Here is a 25,819-nt window from a genome sequence, read left to right on the forward strand (position 1 = left end):
ACATGACTCTGGTCTAACTCTGATGGTTTCTGTTGGTCTGATGTCAAGTAGTTTGCTCTAGTGACTTTCTTGGCTTGAAGTAGCTCTACATGTTGATGATTTATTGGCTTTTCTTGCTCTTTTCTTATAGTTGGTTTAGGCTGCTCTAGTAGTTTCTGAGCTAGTCTGCTAGTTTTTGTCCAAGGAAGTGTGACCTGAGAGATCTTCTCTGACTTCAGGCATCTCTTATACACCGACAGTTCACACACACGGACAGCAGATCTGAGCTGACTGGCACTTGAGCTGCCTGAGTGGATGTAATCTGTCTGATTTCACAGAGCTCAGCTGAAGGAAATGTTCTGTGCTGTCATTCTCTACGGTCACCTTTGCAGGAGGAAGAAGCAGAGCAGCCCAGTTTATACATGTTTACATTCTCTTTAAATGTTTTCTTCCTGTGTTTTTTTATTGTATAGAACCAGCGTCTAAAGGAGATCAACATGCAGACGCCCTCCACCTCGCCCAGCACACAGTCTATGGGTAGTGTCAACAACCACACTGCGGGCATGGACCTGTTCACCAACACCACAAGCCCACCCTCAACAAACAGGTCACTAACACACTGTACTTGATAGCAGTACATATTATACCATACAGTAATATAAAGCTCAGTAAATCTACAATATATGCTTAATTGCTCAATTCCAGTCTTCGTGTGCTACCGCTTTGCATATTTTGCATGTCTCTCTTATTAAACACACCTGATTCATATAACCAGCTCATTAGAAGAGAGCTCCATGCATGAAACTGTGTTCTGGTGCTAAGAGATACATACTAAATGTGTACAGCGGTGGTACGCGAGGACTATTGTGCATACGCCAGTCTGAGATTTTGGGATCCAGAATCATTTAAACTGGAAATAAAGCTTATGTCAGATAAATTAAGAGATATCTAAGATTCAGTATACTTTATGGTTCACTGATCAAATAACAAAATTGTGACTGATAATATGAAGAGATTGGCACCTTCAAATTAATATTTAGAAATTAATATTTCAGCATCTTATATACACGGTAAAACTTTGCAACAGTACTTGATGTATTTGACAACAGTTTTTGTTGTTTGCCTGTTTTAAACCGCTGCTGGCATCATGAATCTCATGATTCGCTTCTTTCGACAATCAACCTGTTGTGGGAGTTGCATCATCAGCGAGCAAGCTCCCACAACAGGTTGATTGTCGAAAGAAGTGAACGGACGGTCACGACCCAGTCTTTTCTCCCTGCCAGGCTTTTAATGCAATTTTTTTTTAGGTGTTTGCCCTTTTTTGGCTCTGGACTCTGAGCTGCTCAGTGATTATACTCCAAATTAGTTTTCAAAGCCTTTACAGAACACACAAAGACTGAAAAACAGCATATTTAGACTGTGCTGTACACTATGTGAGGACGGGGAGTACTAGATGTGGACATCAACAGAAAAATAACTGACACATTAATACCTGCTGTTTTCATTCGCTCCCTTTCTCAAAGGCTGTTGATGAAGTCACTTGAAAACAATGAAAATCAGTCCAGTTGCTTTTGACTAAGTTCTACCAGACATTGTATAATGATCTAGAAATGTATGATTTTGTATTATATATTTAAGATATTTAAAAATGTAAATTAATTTTGTGAAAAGAGTTAACATTTTTTTCATGATCCCTCGAAAAACAAATTCTAAATAACAGCATTTATTGGAATATTTTTTTTTTATGTAATAGACTTTACTTTTAATCAGTTGAATTTTATTGCTAAATAAAAGTATTAATAGCTTTAAAAAATCTTATTGTCTTCAAATATTTTTAATTTAGTCCAATGTTTTGTAATTTTACTTAAATTTATTAAACTTGTAGTTTGTACTGTGTTAAATATACACAAGTCTGTGTGGTAGAATTTAAATGTGTTACTTTTGCACTAAACTTCGTTTCTCTTGTACAGCATGCCAAACCTCACCAGTGACTTGTTTGACCTCCAGCCTGCCTTCGTTCCTGCTGTGCAGAGCACTCCTATCTCCACCGCCAGCAATGCCTGGGGAGGTGCGTTCCACTCCACCCACATACATACATCTGATCACTGATGCCATGTCTATTGCTTTACCACTTAAGATCACTGACCTTTAATTTAGACATGACGTGTAGCCAAGTATGGTGTCCCATACTCAGAATTTGTGCTCTGCATTTAACCCATTCAAGCGCACACATGCAGCAAGGAGTAGTGTACAAACACACACACATACACACCATGAACATTCCTTCCCCCCACCTACAATCCCAGCTGCTACCGAGACTCGGACCCACAACCTTTGGGTTACAAGTATGACTCTCTAACAATTAGGCCACGATTGCCCCCAAGAAAGCTAATAGGTGCGCCCAATGTGGGGCTCAAACCCACGACCCTGAGATTAAAAGTCTCATGCTCTACCAACTAATAAAGCTAATAAAGACAAAGGCTGGTAGCATCTGCCGAAACCTGGGAGCAAATTGCAGTAAATGTTAATGCAGTTATTTGTTTGTTCACTTGCTAGTTCACCCATGTACATTGTCTGTTTCAAATCCTCACAAGCTGTTTGTAAGCCCTGTCCCAAAAGCTCCCAACAGCCCTTGGTGTTCACACTTTGGTGACATAATGGCTGTAGACTGTTGAGAAGTAGTTTGCCGTGGTGTTCGCTTTTGCAAAAATGTGCTTTAATGGCATCATGATTGCAAGAGGAACACTCTTCTAAAACACCCAGCGATTTTATGGACTTCACAGACTCACTCTAGAGGAATCCTGACCAAGCAGCTTGCTAGGTTTTGCAACCCAACCAATGTTTTGTTGTGTTTGTGTTCTCCATACCCATCCATCCCGTTGTGTAGATTTACAACAGTGTTTTAGATATTCCGAAGTTTGACCTATTTGGGTGCCTTTCCACTCAGGGATTATGGCTCTGCTTGGGAGCTGTGCTGAGGGTCAGAGGTTCATTTTCAGCAGTTCAGCGCACCTGCTGTGCTAGTGTGAATTGAGGACAAAGGGTGCAGAGTGTAGACACACTCCCAGATTCTCAACTATGCCAGAATTTGTAGGTCACCGTATGCACTTGGAGAGCCTAGCCAGACTCCAGACTCGGGTCTTCTGGGATCCACATATACTACTAACAGTGCAAAGATACACCAATGCAGACGGAGGGATAAAGTGTTTAAAAAAAAAAAGGGAAAGACTGCTGAATAATGAGGAGAGCAGTGAATAAAGAGCCACAGGCACAGATTTAAACTGTAAATTATTATTTACATTAGAAATCATGCAATAATAATAGGAATCCACCAGCATTTCAGCTGTTTCAAGTGCTTTGGCTGAAATGGTATTTAATGACAATTTCAGATAAAAATTCATGTAATGCCATTCTCAACTGGATGATAACTGTTATCAGAAACATTATTGTGGAGGAAAAATATGCATGTAAAATGGTCCAGGTTTAACTGGGTTGCAAAAAATATATACTATGATTATTTAGACACATTGAGATTGACAATTGTGATATGATGAACATTTAACAATTTCATTTCAGGCAAAAAGACAAAATCACATTTGAAATAGCATGTGCAAGACCATAAACTAACTAGATTAATTAGCCTTTTTACATGAATAAGCTTTATTGTTACTTAGTTTTTATTTTGATGAATTGTGCAGCACTGGAATCAATCTAAAATCTTAATAGTTAAAAAAGTATTAAAAAAAACTCTTTCTGACCCCAAACTTTTCAAAAGTAGTATCCATTTGAGACGCACACATGCTGGCTGCACAATATGTTATTATATAATTTATAATTATTATAATTTATAATTTCGATGCATCACTGTTTGTTCCAGGAATTTCAGTGGCCAAAAGATGAGGCAACACTTTCATATTTTTTTTCCCACAGAGCTACAATCATGTTGTTTGACATCTTTCCATGTTTTGTATGCGTGTGTGTTACTCTCAGGTCTAGAAAGCAGCACTCTTCATCCCATGGCCTCCATGACTTCCATGTCCTCCATGAATGTAGATTTTGATGCTGTATTTGGGAGTAATGCTTCCAATACTGATGTGAAGCCATCAGCTGGTAAAATGTCTCACAAGTGTGATTATTAATAACTGTGCTTATTAATCTCTGAAGATTTGACCCTTGTCAGGGTGCTTAATAACTGCAAAACTACATAACCCTCATCCTAAAAAAACCCTCTTCTGCTGGTTTTGCTGTATTTTGTGTTTGTGGAGCTTTGCTGCTGGAACGCTGAAACAAACTGTACAGCTGACTGCAGCACCTGCCCGCCTGACTTGGTTCTAGAGAGATTGGGAATGTTCTTTTGGGAGTCGCTCAGCGTATTTTTCTTTTTTTTTCTTTTCACTTACACGCTCATGTCGCTGCTCTCTGGTTGTGGACAGCCTGTTATCCTCCCTTCATCCATCTACTGTGTGTGTGTGTGTGTGTGTGGAGGCTGGGTGCTGACTGGCATTTTTCTCCATCTGTTAATCGTCTGCCGTTACACTCTTTATCTGAACACAGACAAGATGCGCACAGATTTCCACTCACCACTACACTCACTCACTCTCTGCCCCTTTACTTTGCTTCCTTCCTTTTCTTTTCTTGGCCCCTTTTTCTTACCTTATGCTTTTTCCCGTTCCCTCTCTTATGCTCTCTTTCCTGGGTTGTGATGGCTGATCTGATGATGATTTTTGTTGTTGTTGTTGGTCTCCTTGTTCCTGCTGGCGAAGCAGGAAGTAGAACCGTAGAAATGTATGGCATGTGGCAGCAGACTGTCTCTCTCGCTTTTTCTCTCATTTACTAAAAGAATTAGCAAAATGCCCTATGCTATTAACCATTTGAAAACCAGATGTCAGCAATTAATGAAACCCATCAGCTGTTTGAAATTCAGCATTAAATTGCATTCACAAGTGTTATTTTTGTTGTATTTATATACATGTTAGTATTTTTAATTAGATTTTATTTTTAGTATAAGTTGAATGTTTTTTGTAATTGAGCTTTTTATTTTTATTAGTTTTTTATATTTCTATATAAAATCATTTTATTCAGTTTTTTATATTTCTATATATTTAATATTTCTGTTTTTATTTTAATACTTTTTATTACAAGCATAAACTTATTTTAATTAGTTGCTAAGGGTAAACAAAAAAAACGAAAGTTTTTTTCCTCTGATATGTTTTATTTTATTTCAGCTTTATTACAGTTACCAAAAACTAGTTTTAATAATTTGTTACAAATAAATACCCTGATTCAAAACATTTTACTTGTATAATGTGATATATTTTTGAATTATTGGAATTATTAATTTTTGAATTATTTGCATTGTGATTGGAAAGTGGGCAATCCTTAAAAAATGGAGACAACACTGAGGTTGCAGTTATTTGTCGAAAAGATTTCAAAAACTGTGTACACACAGTATTGTGATAACTATTGGCTAGATTTTTAAAAAGTCTGTGTTCATATAAAACAACGTCTGAATAGCTGTTGGTTAACATTTAATCAGTAGCCTGTGTGGCCTACTGTGTATGTCAGCAAAATAAAAAGGAAAGGAAAGTGTTTCTGAGAGTTCATACATTTTATTTGAAGACTACGAAGACATTTTTCCTCTTTGAAATAACATGCACTGATTAATCATCAACAATAGGCCTAAAAACATGTATTAAGAAAACAAAAAGAACCAGTATTTTGTGTTCATGTTGACTTTATTGTGCTCATAAGGAGAAGAATGAGACCAAAAGGAGATGACAGATTTCCATTTTATATAACGTTTCTTTAAGGACCCCTGTTGTGTTAGTCCCTCTTAGATCTCAGGGTGGTTCCTCTCTTTCTGACCTGTTCTGACCTGTGTTCTGCTTTAGATCTGTATGGGTCTTTTGTCATGTCATGAGTGGGCTCACAGAGGCTCATCCCTGCTACTCGCATCATTCTAAACATCAGCAGGACTGCAGAACGCTTTCTCTTCTCTCACACTTGTCTCTCTGATCTATAATAATTTGCCCTAACCAGGCCTGATGCCACAAGTTTCCAGCGACAAGCAATTTGAGTGTCCACACTGAAAGCGTGACTGCTACACGATATGACACCCATTGAGAGCGTATTTGATGTTTAATGTAGTTATATTGAGTTGTGATTTGCTGATATGTATATAAATATATATAACACAATTTTTTTTTTTTTTTTTAAGACTTATATCTCCACTTATCAATACAGAGTAATGATCTTATACCGCTGTCCATTTGTACAGATTAATATTTATCCTTTCAGCTAACCTTAATAACCATGACCAACACATAGTAGGGAATTTGGTTTAATCAAGTCTAACTGATACACAATTCATTTAAATAAATACTGTAGAAAAACAAATCTAAAAAGCTTTAATCGCTGGATGCTTGTGTCGCTTCTTGTTAGGTGTCAGTCTGCAGCAAAAATAAGTGGTTTGTCACTCTCATAATACTTAATCAGTGGAATGATATTCTATCTGTTTCTCTATCCCTCTTTCTCAGGTCATGATGCGTTAGGAGACTTGTTGAAGCCCACGGTGAACGTTCAGAGTCAAGCACCAGTCATGCCCCCTCATACAGGCAGTAAACTGTTGGCCAATGACCTGGACTCATCCCTGGCCAACCTCGTAGGCAGTGAGTCCCTCTCCCTTGCACCATTATTGGTCTCTTTGTGTGCCTTTCGTTATTTACTTGTTCATAAGTCCCTGACCTTCAAATTGCATTGGTGCTACTCTACTGAACAGCGAAGCAGCAGCCATATGGTGCTGTGTGTGTGTGTGTTGGACAGAGATGAATTAAACCCAGCTTAGGGGAAATGAATAGGTCTGTGATGCCTCAAATGTTGTAAGTCTTCCAGTATTACGCTGATGTGGGGCTGTTCTAACAGTCTATTACTTTTTCCCGCTCTCTTTTTTAGACCTGCACTTTGGGGAATACCAGGCAAAAAGTGAGGATTTACATTTAATTATCTAAATCATTACTGCTTGTGAGCTTCACGGTGTAAATAGAGGCAGTGTGTTTACATGCAGGTCTGATATGCAGTGGACTCAGCCTGGAGAGAGGAAGCTGACCGGTGGCACTAACTGGCAGTCAAAGACAATGAGCAGCACCACCGCCTGGAGCCCCGCCCCCATGCCACCTGCTGCCATGCCACCTGCCGCCATGCCCGTGCCACACATGGTGAGCACACAAACACTTAGATGCACACTCTCACTTACACACTGTGATACAGGCATCTAAATATACCTGAACTACCTTTCAAAACGTTGGGGTTGGTAAGTCACCAAGGCTGCATTTATTTGATGTTGTAAAATATTATTGGAATTTAAAAAAAAAATGTTTTCTTTTTTAATGAAGTAAAAAATGTGTGTTATTTATGTGATGGCCAAGCTGAATTTTCAGTAGGCATTACTTCAGGTTTCAGGATCAGATGATCCTTTAGAAATCATTCTGATATGCTGATTTGGTGTTTGAGTAACACTTCTTATTACTATTTATGCTGAAAACAGTTGTTCTGTTCAATATTTATATGGAAACATCATATTTCTTAGTGTTTACTCAAACAGTAATACTTTATTTACAATACACTTGATTCTGTTTGGTCACTAAACTTTATAATTGACCAGGCAGCTGAAGTCATGCATCTCTGTGCTATTTTTATCATCTCTCATATCACTCTGCAGACTCTTTCTTCTTACGTAACAATAATGTGCACTTAATATTTCATTACCATTTATTTATTAGTACTTAAATGATTCAGGTTAATGATCAGTCAGCTGGGCATTGTAGCAAAATAAACAACTTTAGGGTATGAAGGGGCTTTCACTTTGTTCATCCAGTGACCCCTTATATTATATACAGACATTCTTGTATATCTAAACCTTTTTATTCACACACAAACATCAATTTAAATATTCTTAAACTTATAAACCCAAAGCAATCCATCTGTTGTAAAGCTCAATTCACAACAAATATCCAGATTTCATACACTAGATGGCAAAAAAAATAATTCATGAGTTCATCTTTATTATTGTTATGTATTGTGTAGCTGCAGGAAATATGAGAAGTGCATGAGCCTTCTGCTTTGCGATTCTCTGCTAAGCTTCACAGACTTGATTTAGAATGCGCGGCAGACTGAGTGTAATGCAGTAGAAGCGCAAAAATTTAATTTATAATTTATAATATAAATTTATATTTTGCTGAAATATTTCTAAATGTGACATGTAGATTTTTAAACCAAAAAGGAATGTATTTGTATGATATACAGTATTATAATATAAAATATATTTAACAGTCGACAAACTGTTAGTGGACCAGAAGATTTTATTAGTTGTTAGTCGCAGAAAAAAAAAAAAAAAAAATCCAAAGGCGAACTCACGCAGTCTGTGACTAACAGATTGTTAATGGCTGGTGTATGTGGTACTACATACACCGGGGGGCTGGCGAAGTGCCCTTGAGCTAGACACTGAACCCCCAACTGCACCCCGGCACTGCAGTATAAATGGCTGCCCACTGCTCCGGGTGTGTGTTAACGGTGTGTGTGTGCACTTTGGATGGGTTAAATGCAGAGCATGAATTCTGACTATGGGTTACCATACTTGGCTACCATAATGTCGCTTTCACTTCACTTTCATTATAGGCTAGTTACATCGGGCAGGACATCCAAACACTTGCCTATCATTTATCTACATCAATATATGGCTTATCATCTGAAAAGTATTAGCAACTTTGCATGGCTGCTCAATCTAATGTTAACCCAGAAAAATGTGTGCTGTTTAAGTGTGTGCGGGGAGTGGAAGCTGAACAGCAGCTCACTCGCTGCAGGACAGATGGAGGCACATCAGAAAAGAGAAAATAAGAATCTGTAAAGATGCTACTTTTATTTGTGTGCACTCACTTTTGTAAAATAATGAAGAAAACAGGATGCGCTTTCTGCCATCTTTCTCTATGAAATGGAGCTCGAAACTATGTATATCTTTGCCTTACAGACATTACAAATATATCTAGCGAAATGTATACTTTCAAATGAACCAATTCAAATGGAAAACAAATATTCTCATATTTAGTAATTCTAATGAAACATGCATACAGTCGCATCACTACTGCAGAGATGACAAGTCCGTGTCACCGTCTTCATCTCTTAAACCGAAAAACAAAGAAAGCACTAGTTTATCAGTGAATTTTAAAAAATTGTTCATGCAGCCTCCTTACTGTTTTTCTCTGACACATTCATAATCATTACTTCTGTCGATGCGATGATGCAAGCTTGTTGCTTATTAGGCAATTAAATGGTTGATCCAATGATTTAAAGGGTTAGTTCGCCCAAAAATGAAAATTGTCATTAATAACTCACCCTTATGCTGTTCCAAACATGTAAGACCTCCTTTTATCTTCAGAACACAGTTTAAGATATTTTAGATTTAGTCCGAGAGCTCTCAGTCCCTCCATTGAAGCTGTGTGTACGGTATACTATCCATGTCCAGAAAGGTAAGAAAAACATCATCAAAGTAGTCCATGTGACATCAGAGGGTCCGTTGGAATTTTTTGAAGCATCGAAAATACATTTTGGTCCAAAAATAGCAAAAACGACGACTTTATTCAGCATTGTCTTCTCTTCCGTGTCTGTTGTGAGAGAGAATTCAAATCAAAGCAGCTGGATTTCCGGTTCACGAACAAATCATTCAGTTCACCAAATCGAACTGAATCGTTTTAAACTGTTCGCATCTCTAATATGCATTAATCCACAAATGACTTAAGATGTTAACTTTTTTTAATGTGGCTGACACTCCCTCTGAGTTCAAACAAACCAATATCCCGGAAACCAATATCTTAAGTCATTTGTGGATTAATGCATATTAGAGATGCGAACAGTTTAAAATGATTCAGTTCGATTTGGTGAAGTGAATGATTCGTTCGTGAACTGGAAATCCAGCTGCTTTGATTTGAACTCTCTCTCACACAGACACGGAAGAGAAGACAATGCTGAATAAAGTTGTCGTTTTTGCTATTTTTGGACCAAAATGTATTTTCGATGCTTCAAAAAATTCCAACGGACCCTCTGATGTCACATGGACAACTTTGATGATGTTTTTCTTACCTTTCTGGACATGGACAGTATACCGTACACACAGCTTCAATGGAGGGACTGAGAGCTCTCGGACTAAATCTAAAATATCTTAAACTGTGTTCCGAAGATAAAAGGAGGTCTTACATGTTTGGAACAGCATAAGGGTGAGTTATTAATGACAATTTTCATTTTTGGGCGAACTAACCCTTTAAATGGTTTATTAATAAATGTGTGATTAGTCGACTAATGCTTCAAATGAACAACTACTAGTCAACCAGAAAAATCTGTAGTCGGGGACTGCCATAATTCAAAACTTAGAAAATACCAAGATATATATATATACCATACAGTATATAGCGATTCAGCCAAAGGATACAGAAATATGAATTTTTGCTCATATCGCCCAGCTCTACTGTGAATGACTAACCTTCAATGTCTCTCTTTCTGTCTCTTTCCACCTTTTCTGTGGTCTGCATCGTTCTGGCCTGTTTCTCCTCGTGTCTGATGTCTTCAACTCTGCTCACTCTATCTGCTCTGTATGTTTCTGTCTTTCTCTCTATCTTCTTTCATGTGCTTAACCCAGCAGACTGGAATGTTCTATGCTAGTTATGTAAGTACCTCCAATAAGGTTCTATTAAATTGAGTATCATTAATCGGGATCGATTCGCACATTTCCCTCTCTTTCACACCTTATTTCTTGATTTCTATCTTCACCTATTTGGTCAGTGTGTTAAATTTTCAGTAAATTGAGTTGAATTGTGGGTGAAAATGGGCAGTTATTTACTTGGAAGAGTTGTGCTTTAAAGTCAAATACAAACCATTGTCAAGTTATAATCTTCTGAGGTGTTTTGCATCCTTTTCCTAATAATAATAAAAAAAATAGTAGAGCTGTTATTTTAGCGTGTACTCTTGAGACTAATTAAAAACAATAGTTTGATGTCTCTCTAAACCTCTGGTTCCAGGCCGAATGACCCCAAAAGTTTCCTCACACTGTGTGAATGGGCTAATAATGTATATTCTACTGTACTCTATTTTACTGTAACTTCCAACACCCTCCCTATTGCTGGTAAAACCCAGTAAATGTCATATGTTGATTTCCCTGTGACATATAGATGTTTGTTCAGTCTCTCATGTCCTTTTTGTAGCATTTGATGAATTATTCATCTTTTGGATCTTTGACTTGCAAACCAGACTTGTTCAAATGTGTGCATTTGGGGGCTGCAATTTACATAACCTGTTTACGATTCAAAACAGATCAGTAAGATTGGGATCGGTAAGATTTTTATTTTTATAAAGTTTGCACTGATTCGATAAAAAAAAAAAACAGTAATATTGTGTAATATTAATTGAAAAAGAACTGTTTACTATTTTTATATTTTAAAATGTAATTTATTCCTGTACTGGCAAAGCTGAATTTTCTGCAGCCATTACTCCAGTCTCAAGAAATTTTTCACATTATCATACATTTCGAGAACAGTTCAAAAGAAATTCATTTATTTTAAATTGAAATATTTTGGCACATTAAATCTTTTCACTCTCACTTTTGATCAGTTATATGCATCCTTTTACAGTATAGTAAGACAACAGTGCAATTGAAATGCATCATTTAAATTAACTGAGACCAAATTTATTTAAAAAAAATATTTATTCATTGTTTGGTGAATTTCTCAGTGTCAAATCCTCGAGTCATATTGTTTTGCTTCAGTGTTGTGCATTGTTGCATGTGTTGAATGGACCAGCCTAGAAATCAGTGCAGGAGAGTTTTAAGTACACTTGACCTGTCATGAGTACAAAAGAGTGTAATTAAACAAGCTCTTTCAATGAACCAGACATGATCAGTGAGTACACTAGTGTTTGATGAGTGAGTGTGTCATTGATCACTCGGTCAGTCAGTGCACTGATGGTTGATTTGTTAACCCTATTTCCCCCTCACAGGCTCCTGCTCCCATGGCGTTTCCCATGACAACACCTCAAGTGCCTGTTTATGGAATGGTGAGTATTGTGACCTTACAGTGGCTAGTACGTGGATATTGTGTAAATTAATTTAATTGGTAAAAGCTAAAAGAAAATAACGCTGCTTGTTGTATTTGGGTGATTTTAGGTCCCTCCTCAGCTGGGACAGATGGGAGGGGTTCCAGTAATGACCCAACAACCCATGTTGTACAACCAGCCTGTTCTCAGACCCACTAACCCTTTCACCCCCATCCCTGGAGCCCAGGTAAACACACACACACACACAGTGGCCTCACATGCATTTAATCCATACACTGCTCTAATTTACCAAACCTTTATATTGTAGTTATCTTTCAGTTTCAATAGACTGAAACTTAACATTGAAAGCACAATAGACCACTTACTGTCTATTTATGCCATTAATATTGAACAAAACTACTTAGACAGGATTAAATTGGTCTTAATAATTCCTTAATGTTAATATTGTTTCTAGCAATGCAGTAAAGTTTTTTTTTTTTTTTTTTTTTTGTTTAGTACTGTTACGATTTCAATTCAATATTCTAATTTTCTGAGATACTGAATTTGGGATTTTCCTTAGTTGTCAGTTATAAACATCAAAATTAAAAGAAATAAACATTTGAAATATATCAGTCTTTGAATATAATATACAAGTTTCACTTTTTGAATGGAATTGGTGAAATAAATCAACTTTTTGATGATATTCTAATTATATGACCAGCACCTGTATGTTTGATCATAGATTTTAATGTTAGGTGTTATTTAATAATGATTAATTACAGATGTATACATTACATGTATACGATAAATGGATACATTTATCTTTAAATTGATTGACAGCCTTAGTATTAATATTATATTATTTCACTTTTAAAATTTTGTTATAGCATATTAGTTTTTGCTGTAGTATTGAGAATCATCAAATTTCACTAGTATTCAAATTTCATCAGCAGAGTTCATTGGTATTGTATTTAACTACTGGAATTATAGTATTGAAACATCCCCATCACACACACACACACAAAAAAGTGCAGAGATGCTCCATTTACAAGACATTCTCTACTGCTGTATTCACACGGCCATAGCTTATTAATAACTCTTTGTGTGTTGTTTTACAGATGCAGTTCATGTAAAAGTAGCACTTAAGCAGAGCGCCAAACAAGACGGCTGAAAAGAACAAGCAAGTGAGATGAGGATCCGACTACCACCAAATAAAAGGAGATCAGGACAAAAAGAAAGTGTGCATATTGAAAGGAATGTGTTTGTGTCAAGAATGTTTACCTCACTGTCTGAAACGGCTTACCTAACACACACACACACACACACACACACACACACAGCCCAGACGAGAGCGCATATAGTGTGTCATTTTTCATCTCTTGAGGTTAATTTCTTTCCTGGGGCACAGTGTCTACTGGCAGGTGTGATACATCATAGAAAGCGTAGATTTTACTGCAGATATTAAATTACCTTACACAGAGCACTCTTCCTTTTTTTTACTTCATAATTAATATGAATTAGATCTAAAGCCCAACACTTTGGACTTCCTGTTAATGTCGTTGTTTGCTCTGTTATGAAGATGCCTGTGTTGAGTTCAGGAAAACTGAACAGTACAGGTTACAAGGTTATAAACATGTTTAAATCGCTCGTCATCACAATGTCTTGCCTTCTCATTTCAGAACAAGGAAAGAATTTGACCTCTTATATAAGGTGATCTGAACCCCCAAGCACTTTACACATGTGTTTATGTGTAACGTAGTGTATAACATTGAGCTGGTCTCTTATATCTAGAACATTAGTAGTCTAATGTTAACAATTAATGTGTTACTGATGGATTCTGTTCTAAATGGTTAGTCAGTCCTTCTTTGTTTATACTGGTTAAAGGTTTTCTGTTTCAGACATGCTGGTGCTCTTGCACATACATGCGCACACAAATTAGTGTCCGGTTGAAAAGCCCCTCTCACTGGCCTCCCACCTTGTTTTGTCACTCCAAGGACACTGATAAACATATCTGCTCCTACTCTTCTGTGTTAACCAAACATGTCATGCATTTACAACTACATCTCACACTCTGAGCCCTCTCCCAAATGTGCCACCCATCCAGGGAGCAGGCGACCAGAAGCATTGGAGAAGGGTACAGGGTGTGTGGCCCAATTCAAAAATCAGTTTTTAATGAGGGTTGTGTTCAATACTTTGTTTATAAAATCCTTTTTTTTTTGTTGTCTAGAGCATGTTACATTATATATAAATATTTTTATTATTTCAGAAAATGACATGAATTAAAATGGGTCTGTTTTATGTTGCCAAATTATGTACGTATGTGATTCGAGAGATGCCATAAATTCTTGGAATTGGACGTGAGTATCTGTGTTTGCCAACTCTGGAACCAAAATCAATAGCTAAAATCTACTTTTAGTGTGTTTTTGTGCTGTCCCTTAAGAATACGGGGCACTGTAACAGGGTATCTTTATTTTTGCTTGTGCAGCCAAAGCATTTTTGGTCCTCTTGAAATCCCTTTAACCCTTTCTAGAGCAGGTTTCCACTTCAGCCTTCACATCATCCCACAATTCCTGCTTTGTTTCTTCATGCTAGATTTAGGGTTTATTCTGCATGGACTGATGGAAGAAATGCTGTGGTAACAGTTGTGCCATGATAAATGAGCCATAAGAAGCTATGGTTTACAATGGTTTTAAAATCCTACTGATTTCAGAGTTTCTACTCCTTGTCGTGTCTAACAATGCTTTTCAGCCGTTTTAAAATCACTGTAGACTACAGCTTCATGGGGATTATTGCTTCTTCACTACACATAGCTGGAAAGGTTTCATTATGTAAGCACACACAAATGCAAAGTTTTAATCATTTATTGGTAACATAATAATCCTTCTAAGCAGTCAGTCTTAGACATTTGGAGCTCCATTAGGGTGAATAAGTCTGATTTTGACCGTCCATCAGTTCAAGTGTGCTCTTTGCTTAAGACATCATCACAGCAAGTGTCATGTTGCTTTAATATGTGCTTTGTGATTGCCTGCCCTTCCTTTTGTAGAAACAATGTGCATCATGTTTTTCTGCTTGCTTATTTCTGTGTGAGTGCAAGAGTCTGTTAATAATTCCTTTTTGAGCACATCTTAAAAATCTTGTGGGTTTATTTTCGGAGCACTGTCAGGGGGTCCAGCAGGTTCAGACTGAAAGCTGTTTGCATGCAGGCTCACTGTTGATGCTCTCGCTGGGTTTACAATGGGACCGATGCTGTTTAATTAGGATCTCTTCTATTATCCATTCACAGGAGGCTTTGTGTGTGTGTGTGTGTGTGTGTGTGTGTGAGAGAGAGAGAGAGAGAGCAAGAGAGAGAGAGTAAATGTACATTTGGTGGGCTTCAGTAAGGATGATAGATCTCAAGATGTACAAGGGTGCTATCATGAGCCGGGGTTTCCATGGTAATCTCCAGTTTCTGGTCCTTGGCACAGGTCGATGAGCACAGTGTTTGCTTCTCTTAGTCACATTTAGTCTTTTTTTAAATATATTATTAAAAGCTCTGCATGCATTAGCAGCCCTGCCTGCAGTGGAGACTGTCTGAAGTTTCTTTGGCAGCCTCTGAGAGTCGTGCTTTTGGAGAACCTATAGGCTTGTTGACTTGTTTCTCTGGCTACAGGTCATTAATGCTTTTTCTCTGACACACCAAAGGCTTTTCTTTACTTTGTTTTGCTGAGTTGAGGTGTTCAATAAGCCAACTATCTTTTTTTATTTAGAATCCCTGATATTTGTAGAAACCCAAGTCCCCATGTTCTTTCTCTTACAGCTCCCTCTTGTGGTTGCAGTGTCATCTTTCATATAAACAGCTGCTAGTTGGTCCTTTGTTTGCTGTTTAGGGGCAAATGTCTTCATGTATTGGACTCACCGCTCTACAATCAACCTTTATTTAATTGCACCCGGCCAGACTCCAGTGTACCTCTGAACTACTTAACATGATTTTAAACATTTCGTCTTGGCTCAGCAGGAGCCTTTCAGAACCAGTGTGTCAGCGTGTGCCACACGTCTCAGACCTCTGTTGGGGATGCTTGGTGTTCAGGCCCCTTTCACCATTATGCTGTCATAGAGCTGTCTTAGCTTCTCCTGCTTTAATGGTTTTGTTTTAGGTGAGCTATCTGTCTGCTACATTCTTATTAGCATATCTTTGTCTTTATTTTCCTGTTACAAAGATATATGCAGTATGTTCAGAAATATGTATTCAGTATGTATCAGCCCAGGGCAGCAATGCAGCAACTTTTAAAAATAATCAGTTTATCATCAAATGCCAAAAAAAGAGAACACACAACCTCCATGTTTGTTCGTTTCCCCACTGTGTTTTTTGTAATTTATTTATGCAGACCATAAGGAGTTTATTCGGCATGGTGAAAATAAAAAGCAGAAACTGTGGGATTGTTTAATATATATATATATATATATATATATATATATATATATATATATATATATATATATATATATATATATATATTTTGTCTTCCATTTTTGTTTGCATTTCATTCACATAAATAAAGTCCCTTTTCATTCATGAGTTGTTGGTTATTTTTCCTTGGTTTCATTTTGTCTGTCATTTCATCAGATTGAGGGCCTGTTAAATCCCAAATGATGGTTACCCTCCAGTTAATTTTGGATGACCTGAGGTCTGGTTCTTTTATTTTCTCTTCTCTGGCCTCTTGATGAATTGCACTTCATGTCTGCCTCACGGCCCATAATGCAGGGTTTTTACAGTATGAATGCACGTTTTAAATACCTGGTCAAATTTGTGTAGTGAAGTGTTGTGTTGATTTCGCGTCTGTAAATGTGATTGCTGTTGAATCTTGCACGAGTTTCACTGCAACGGGAACCACCTGATGTTCTTTGTAGCACTTTTTGACAGTGGACTCCGAAACAGGAAAAATTATCCAATGTTTCTGTGTGTATCTTCTGTTTTGAAGTTGTCCAGACAGTTAAACATGTATGTGAAGCTGTACGCTTATAATGGATGGAGATGGACGTACAGCAGCACCTTCCATTTTTTGGTCCTTTCCCAAACTTCACAGCAAGTCTTTGGCTGTTCAGTTCATCTAAATGATAAAATGGTTTTGTGACAGGTCAAATTACTCTCTAGTAGACCGTTTCCCATCATGACATTAAGGTAGTTCCTGGACCATGTTTCCAGGCATTTAGTCTGATTCCATTAGTTACTAAGTAACTAAATCTGGTTAGGATAATTCAACCATTTGCTCTACTCATCTGAAGGTCAACCACACAGTGCAGTCACTATTTTTTCATTATGTACTGTTTGGACATGTCTGGTTGTGCTTGTACATCAACTCTCTCAAGTGTGACAGAATGCTTGTATTGGTTGTCAGTGTAACTAAAACTGAATCAAACTCCCTCTTCATCTGCAACAGCCTTCGGTTTCGCCGTGAGCTTCATGAACCGCACAGCATCGGTAGAAGTCAACGATCTTGTGATACCAGTCTCTCTTGAACTGTCGTTTCTACGCCTGCAATGACCAGAACCAAGAGATGTGATGGATTTAACCCAATTTTCGTTTGATTGCTTTATGATTTGTACCCGTTTTCTTGCATGTTTTTGTATCTGACATACCTGGGAAAGTTTCACAGTTCCATGTAACGTTTGCGAAGTTCTATTAAATTTGGTGCTGTTTTTAGTAAGCAGTTATTGTAGTGATGGACGGGTTCTGTGTATATCTGTTATTTTTATGATTTGTCAGTGGTTAGTTGTGCTGATCTAGTATGTTATATTCCTTCTTGCAATTTCTGCTCGAGTCAGTTTTTGTATGTTCTTTCATTCTTTCTTTCCGTCTCAGTCCCTGGATTTGTTGTCTGTATTTGTGAAGAAAATGTATGGTTGCAAGCCTCTACCCTGAACCACGAGTGAATGCCTTGTGAATAAACGGATGTAACGCTCGCTCTTGCCGGTTTCTTAATAAAGGACATTTTTAACATATTTCATGTTTCCTACTTATTCTGAACATCTATTAATGCCGCAGCATAAATGGCTGTCCACTGTGCCGGGTGTGTGTTCACTGCTGTGTGTGTGCACTTTGGATGGGTTAAATGCAGAGCATAAATTCTGAGTATAGGTCACCATACTTGGCTGAATGTCACATCACATATGTTGACCAAGGGAGTATATGGAAATATGTACAAAGCTTGTGTACAGTCGTGGCCAAAAATATCAACCCCCTTGGTAAATATGATCAAAGGTGAAGGTCAATAGGTGAAAATTGATCTGCATTGTTATCCTTTTGATCTTTTATTAAGAAAATTCACAAAAATGTATACTTTCATTAGATAATAGGAATTTAAAATGGGGGGAAATATCATTATGAAATAAAGGTTTTTCTCTAATACACATTGGCCAAAATTAATGGCCCCCTTTTAATCAATACTTTTTGAAACCTCCATTTTCCAGTTTAACAGGTCTAAGTTTTCTCTTATAATGCCTGATGAGGTTAGAGAACACCTGACAAGAGATCAGAGACCATTCCTTCATCCAGAATCACTCCAGACCCTTCAGATTCCCAGCTTCTCCTCTTCAGTTCACTCCTCTCATTTTCTGTAGGGTTCAGGCCAGAGGACTGGAATGGCTATAGCAGAAGCTTGGTTTCTAGCTCAGTGGCCCATTTCTGTGTTGTTTTTGAGGTTTATGTTTGAATTATTGTACGGTTGGAAGATCCAAACATGGCCCATTATAAGATTTCTAACAGAGTCAGTCACTTACTGATTTTTTTTTTTTTCTGTTGGTTTAATAGAATCCATGATGCTATGTGTCTAAACAAGATGTCCAGGACCTCCAGCAGAAATATAGGCCCACAACATCAAAAATACAGCAGTATATTTCATTGTACACATGGGGCACTTTTTATCTGTGTTCACCAAACCCATCTTAAGTGTTTACAGCTAAAAAGCTCATTTTTTAGTTCCATCTGACCATAGAAGCCAGTCCTATTTTAAGTTCCAGTAATGTCGGATGACTGAATATGCTTTAGTTTGTTTTTGGATGAGCTAGGATAACTTTTCTTGTAACCCTCCCAAACAACATGTGTTGATGGTGCTGTTTGACAATTTTTGAAAGGTTTTCTGAACCAGAGATGTTCTGAAATTCTCCAGCTGTGACCCTTGGAGAGTCTTTAGCCACTCAAACTCTCCTCCTCACCATGCACTCTTCCAGACACACGTCCTCTTCCAGGCAGTTTTGTAACATTTTCTGTTGGTTGGAAATTCGTAATTATTGCCCTGATGGTGGAAATGAGAATTTTCACTGCTTTTCTTAATTTGTGAAGCTCCATTAACTTTTTCTGCACATTAGAAATATATTCTTGGTTTTTCTCATTTTGATGGATGATTAAGGGAATTCGGGCTTTGTTTTCCTTCCTCTTTATATTGAATAAATCCCTCCTCTTGTGTGCTCAAAATTGTAAATATAAAGGGGAATATACTTCAGATATATTTTACTTATAAGAATTTCCCCGCCCCCCGGTTTCAAATTCTTAATATCCAATGAAAGGATACATTTTGGTGAATTTGTTAAATAAAAGATCAAAGGATTAATAATAGAGATGAATTTTCACAGCCTTCTTTGATCATATGTACCAAGGGGGCTGATATTTTATGCTTTTTATGCTTTGATAATCATGCTTTGAAAAACTGTAAATTTTTATGAAACCTATACATTGAAGATATATATAAGAATGCTTTAAGCTAGAATAAAACTTTTTTTTAAGTAGGGGCTCTGATCTTTATTTTGGTGTATTGCATATTAAAATATTCATAAAGAAAAATATACTGGAGGACATCAAATTTGAGTGAAAATCATCAGAATCGCTGGCTTTTTTCAAAAATGCTGGCGGGGAAAGAGAGGTACTATTTTAAACTTTACATAGTACATATATATCCCCTCTCCCTGGACCCCAGGAATGTGTCACACTCTCAGACAGACCCCGACAGCTGTGAGGAGAGGAAGAGCACATGGCTCTGGCTATTTTTAGAGTTCATTCAGACCAGAACGTCTCTTTCCCTGAACGTGTTCCTTCTGGATCTCTCCTCGGCCGAAAGTTCTGGAGAAGTTTGACAGCGGACGTGCGAGTTCATAAGTACCCGAGACGAACGCAGAACAAAGGATATAAACAAAGAAAAGTGACCAGTGATAAAGTGAAAGTCAACCTCAATAACAACCAGGCCAACATGGCTCTACTGTGTTACAACAGAGGCTGCGGGGCTCGATTTGACGCTGACAAAAACTCAGATGGTAAGATTTCTTCTTTATTTCTACTATTTATCAATATATAGCCTATTGTTGCAGTATAATATCATGAACGCATTTTTAATTAAACTGTATTTTTTTCATGAATGATATTACAGTCCGGATGTTACCAATTTACCAACAACATTTAAGGTGTTGATGCACGGGACAACTTTTTGGAGCAATATTGTTTGGGCACTTTCCCATTGACGATGGGCAGCAAATGTCTTTCTGGATACTTTAGATCAGTCGTGGGCCCTGAGTCTCAGCTGGTTGCCCACTGACGGCTACATCGCTCAAAAAGTTGCCCAGTGTATCATTTTCAGAGTTTGACAACTGAAAGAGCAATGTTTGATCACTTTTTGTACTAGACCTGTGAAGCTGTTGTTTTAGAAACTGAATTATATAAATAGATAGTGGTGAGCCGACAGCTGATTGCAGTGTAAATGAGAACCGTTGGCCTCCGTTGGACTTAAAGGGATAGTTCAGCTTAATTTGCTGGTCCCCATTGACTCCCATAGTATGGAGACCCCCCCCCCCCACTATGCTAGTCAATGGGGACCAGCTGTATTGTCCTGATGAGTCCTGTTCATAAAATATAGTAGTGAGGATGGACTTCTGTAGACAAAAGTCTTCTACTAACCCTATTTCCCTCTCTCACCACCTGAAGATGCCTGTCAGTTTCACCCCGGAGTGCCAATCTTCCACGATGCCTTAAAGGTGAGCTAAAATGTGTCTCAGTCTTTTTGTTTAGACTTCACACAGAATGCCGGCTGCTCAGTTCTGTCGTGTTCGCCAGCTTCTTACGGAGCCTAGTATTCCTGCTTTTGATTTATTCTGAACTTGGCTGTCTTTGGGTTTTTTCTCCTCAGGGCTGGTCCTGCTGTAAAAAGAGGACGACAGATTTCTCAGAGTTCTTGTCAATCAAGGTATGCTAATGATATGCTAATTGTGACGGTGTCATCTCACGCTGCTCTTCATGCTCTGGATCTCATGATATAAACTGCGTTAAGTGTTTGAAAATATATCGGTATAATGCAGTAACTCCAAAGTCCGGAACAAATTAATAAATACATAATAAAATAATTAAATTCTATAGCGTGACAGGCTTTCATCTATTTATATATATTTTGATATACCAAATGATCATATAGCAGCCAATATTAGCAGTGCTGTGTCAAGAACTACAAAAGCAGATGTGTAAATTCAAAAATAATTATAGTAGTAATAACTAATCTTTGTGACGGAGAGACATCCACATTGGCACAATCTCAAACATGCCGTTTATCTGCTCTGTGTCTGCTGATAGTTTTCTCAGTCACACGTTGTGAGGCACGTTCTGCTTTCTGTGCTCGTCCTCTCAGGGTTGCACTCGCGGGCGTCATAGTAATGAGAAACCTCAGGAGCCTCTGCAGCCGGAGGTGACGTCTGAGAAGGGAGACGTGAAGCAGAACAGTGGAAAGGAGATTATCTACCAGGGACCCAAATCTGCAGAAGCCCTGGAAAAAGAGAGACCCAGGTATATACAGTAGAGTACATATGCAGCTCACTCACACACCAACTCATTGTTCTGAATACAAAATCCCCTTTCCTTCTCTTTGTCTCTTTCAAAAAGAGAAGTACGGCTCCTTCTGACTGTTTTTCGATTCCCTCCATCCCAGCTCAGATGAGCCACAGACAAAGTTGCGGGTGAAGATCTCTCCCTCTCTGACTCAGATCATGGAGAAGATGGAGATCACTGAGAGAGAGAAGAGAGAGAAGCTAGGTGAGCCATTCTTATTGTTCCTGTAGATCAGGATCAGCACAAGCACAAGCATATGGATACTAGAGCTTTGGAGTTCATCTTTTGCAGCCAGTAATTCACATTTCGGCACAAATGATGTTTATTCATCGAATGATTTATTTATTAGCCTGTATTTAATGCAGTCTGCATCCAAATTATTATCGTTAACTGAAATTAAAACTAAAACCATAAAAAAGGTTACTTGAAACCGACGTTGAAGGAAATAAAAAATTAAAAAACATAAAATATCGATACAAGCGCAATAAAACATATTTTTGTTTTGTTAGCTTAACTTGAAGTACTAAAATAACTAAATAAATGAAAAACCACTGAATAAAAACTATACTGTATAGACAGATCTAAAAAAGCTAAATAAAAATGACAAAAACTATTTACCAAAATTAAAGTGAAAACTGAAAGCATAAATTAAATAACAAAATAAAAATAGGATAAACATATGGCAATACTTGACAATAAGGTTCATTTGTTACGACTTTTTTTTTTTCACATGAACTAAGAATGAACAATATTTCTTCAGCATTTATTAATCTTAATGTTAATATCAAGGCATTATTAAAACCAAAGGTTGTGCTTGTTAATATTAGTTAATGCACTGGGAATTAACATGAACTAACAATTTACATCTGTAATTTGGTTATATATACAGTATAATGTGACATGCACATTTTGAGAAATCAGCTGACTGCTTCATCTCACTGTTGTTTTGCCTTTCTCCCGTCACCTCTTCCCTCTCACTGTCCTGCAGAAAGTCAAGTCATCATAGTTGGGGTTAAGTGCAAGAACCCAGGATGCAAAACAGTAGGTGCTCATTTAATATGTAAATTACACCAAACAAATAAGCTTGCTTAAGGAAATCTACAGTTGCCATCTAGTGGCCATAATAAAGAATGACACTACAGACAGATCCCAGAGACTCGATCCTGGACCTCATCAGCCTCCTTTGGTCCTTACAACTAATTCATGAGAACAGGAGGAGTAGAAACTGATTGTAGTTTAGCTTTTGTTTTACCAGTGTAATGTTAAATGGACGCATAGCAGTAGATGAGTGAGAATGAATGACTAATAAAGCCACAGGTTCAGATCCCCGACTTGGATTTGACCTCAGTGCCTTCTGTTAAAGCTTCCATTCTCTGGGAAAGGATCATCTTTAATGGATTAGTTTGCTGAAATTACAAAGGTTCTTGATGTTAATTACACCGCGGAGCTGTTCTTTAGTCCATATGAGAACTAAACCTGTATCAGCAAAGTTGTGTGTTGTTTGCAATTGAATTAATTACGTTTTTTTTTTAACTGGTGTACGTTTATTATTATTTGCTTTTTTTCCACTATGAATTAGCTATAAACACGTTTTCATAGATGGTCTGAAATGTCACAAGGAATATAATTTGGGGTATTTAATTCATATATTTCATTTAATGTCATGTTATGCCATGTGGTTTCAGACAGTGTAAGCTGCAGTTTAGTAAAATCCTCTTCTTGTTATTCTCATTCAAATTCTATTTCACTCCTGTGGAAACTGAAATGTAATCTTTTGTGGTGAAAGGAAACAATTGTTCAATTCTGAATTGTGCATGGTCCTGTTCATCATGTTAATGGCACAATGTTGGTTCTCTCTTTTGTCAGACTTAATGGTTTTTTCTTTAGCCAGTGAGACAGTACGTATAGCTCAGCTACAGCCTCCTGCTCATTTATCTATCTGGATGAGTAGAAAAATAAGTGTATTTTCAGGTGTGAAGGCAGTAAACCGATGACACCGAGCTTATGCTGATTTCAGGTGCATCAGCACTTTAACTTATTTTTGCTTTTGAGAACATGCTGAGTTGCTGTGATTGTTTCTCCCGAGCAGAAATCTCATTCTTAAGGGTGTAGTCTGTGTGTTGGCTATGAATAGCTGTTTAAACACTTTGATTATTTGTGCATTCAGATTTACCAGGGTCCAGAGACGAATGCAGAGATCTGCACATATCATCCCGGGGTCCCCGTCTTCCATGAAGGGTAAGAAACAAGCAGAATTTGAGTCTTTATTTGGAAATAAGACTCAAGCTTTATACTAGAAAGGCCTATTTTCATTAAGCTTCTCATGTGCAGTCCAATTCAACAATAGATCATGATGTGTTCACACAAGTTCTCTCACTAAAGATATTTTTGTTAGATGAGACACGAGATGCATGATAATTCCCATCTGGCTTTCACTGTCTAGATACAAATACTGGAACTGCTGCTGCATAAGAACCACCGACTTCAACGCCTTCCTGGATCAGAAGGGCTGCACAACAGGAAAGCACTGCTGGATCCCCAAACAGGTGACAGCTAATGCACATTTTTGTTCCGTGGATAGTTATTTGCATGGACACACGATGTATAATCGTGCTTGTGTTGGGTCTGCAGGACAAGAAGAAGGTGGCTTGCAGGCATGATTGGCACCAGACGGGAAACCAGGTCGTGATCACAATCTACGCCAAGAACTCCAGTCCAGAGCAATCCTACGTGGAGGCAAACCGCACAGTGGTGAGTCCAAAACCACACGCAAAAGTCAATTCACATCAGCATCCAGTGACATTTTATAAATGTATTTGTGTCTTTGTCTATAAATCCTGTTTTTTTGTTTATCTCCATTAATCTGCAGTTAACATGCCACATTCAGTTTGAGGGTGACAAAGTGTTTCATAAGGACATCCACTTATGGGGGGTAAGATTGCTGTACAGTCTGTTATGATATATCCTCCTGAAACTTATAAAGTAATGCTTTTAGTTTAGTGCATGGAAACATTTCACAGAAATAGTTTGAACAACTATATACACACACACACACACCATATTTATTTACTCCTAAGTCAAACATTTGTGTCCACTTCTGGGTCCACCTCTTAGGTGATTGATGTGAAGAGCAGTTTTGTGAACATGGTGCCCTCTAAGGTTGAGGTGACCATGCAGAAGGCTGATGCTGTAGCCTGGGGGAAACTTGAGGACCCCAAACACAAACCTGAGCCAGAGGTCACCGACGAGATAAACACAGAACAGGAAGATGTAAAACCCGACTGGTACATCTCAGATGATGACATCAGTGAGTCTGACTTCGAAGACGAAGAGGAGAAAGAAGAGAGTGAGGAGAAAAAAGGAGAAAACCAGGCAGGTGATGGACCACCTGAGCTAGAAGAGCCTGCTGCTGTCCCCCCAGAAAAATGAACATTCATTCTGAGGTGTAATGGTTGTTTTTCTGAGATTATGTTTTTGTTTAAAATATCACATGGGCTTTATAAAAATGTGAGGTTAGCCTTTTTTTGTCTGCTAAAATATATACTGTATTTTCCGGACCATAAGTCACACTTTTTTTCATAGTTTGGCTGGTCCTGAGACTTATAGTCAGGTGCGACTTATTTATCAAAATTTATTTGACATGAACCGAGAGAGATGAACCAAGAGAAAACATTACCGTCTCCAGCCGCCAGAGGGCGCTCTATACTGCTCATTGCTCCTGTAGTCTACACTGAGCAGCATAGAGCGCCCTCTGGCGGCTATAGACGGTAATGTTTTCTCTTGGTTCTTGCTTCTAAATAAATGCGACTTATAGTCCAGTGCGACTTATATACTGTATGTTTTTTTCCTCATCATGACGTATTTTTGGACTGATGCGACTTATAGTCCGAAAAATACGGTAACTGTGTGCTTAAAAGTAAGAGAAGTCTT

General features: G+C 37.8%; 1 protein-coding gene and 1 pseudogene across 1 annotated transcript; both read left to right on the forward strand.

Moving 5' to 3' along the window:
• The window catches only part of LOC113052138 (phosphatidylinositol-binding clathrin assembly protein-like), a 41,967-nt pseudogene extending 27,560 nt beyond the window's left edge, over nucleotides 1-14,407 (forward strand).
• A 5,613-nt stretch (nucleotides 14,408-20,020) lies between these two features.
• On the forward strand, nucleotides 20,021-25,556 carry LOC113052140 (cysteine and histidine-rich domain-containing protein 1-like). The gene is made up of 11 exons (XM_026216483.1): nucleotides 20,021-20,334; nucleotides 20,999-21,048; nucleotides 21,201-21,257; nucleotides 21,693-21,847; nucleotides 21,990-22,093; nucleotides 22,878-22,930; nucleotides 24,057-24,127; nucleotides 24,333-24,435; nucleotides 24,521-24,640; nucleotides 24,759-24,821; nucleotides 25,004-25,556. Exons 1-11 carry the CDS (start codon nucleotides 20,055-20,057, stop codon nucleotides 25,316-25,318), a joined length of 1,371 nt encoding a protein of 456 aa, XP_026072268.1. The 5' UTR covers nucleotides 20,021-20,054; the 3' UTR covers nucleotides 25,319-25,556.
• Nucleotides 25,557-25,819: the final 263 nt, after the last annotated feature.

This window comes from Carassius auratus, chromosome 32 (assembly GCF_003368295.1).
Source record: "Carassius auratus strain Wakin chromosome 32, ASM336829v1, whole genome shotgun sequence".
Lineage (NCBI taxonomy): Eukaryota > Metazoa > Chordata > Actinopteri > Cypriniformes > Cyprinidae > Carassius > Carassius auratus.

What these genes read in the sequence shown, in the direction of transcription:
- LOC113052140 (XM_026216483.1), top strand. Translation starts at nt 20,055, where the DNA reads ATGGCTCTGGCTATTTTTAGAGTTCATTCAGACCAGAACGTCTCTTTC. An exon ending in ACTGCTGGATCCCCAAACAG is followed by an intron (nt 24,436 to 24,520) that starts GTGACAGCTAAT and finishes TTGGGTCTGCAG; the next exon opens with GACAAGAAGAAGGTGGCTTG. An exon ending in TGGAGGCAAACCGCACAGTG is followed by an intron (nt 24,641 to 24,758) that starts GTGAGTCCAAAA and finishes ATTAATCTGCAG; the next exon opens with TTAACATGCCACATTCAGTT.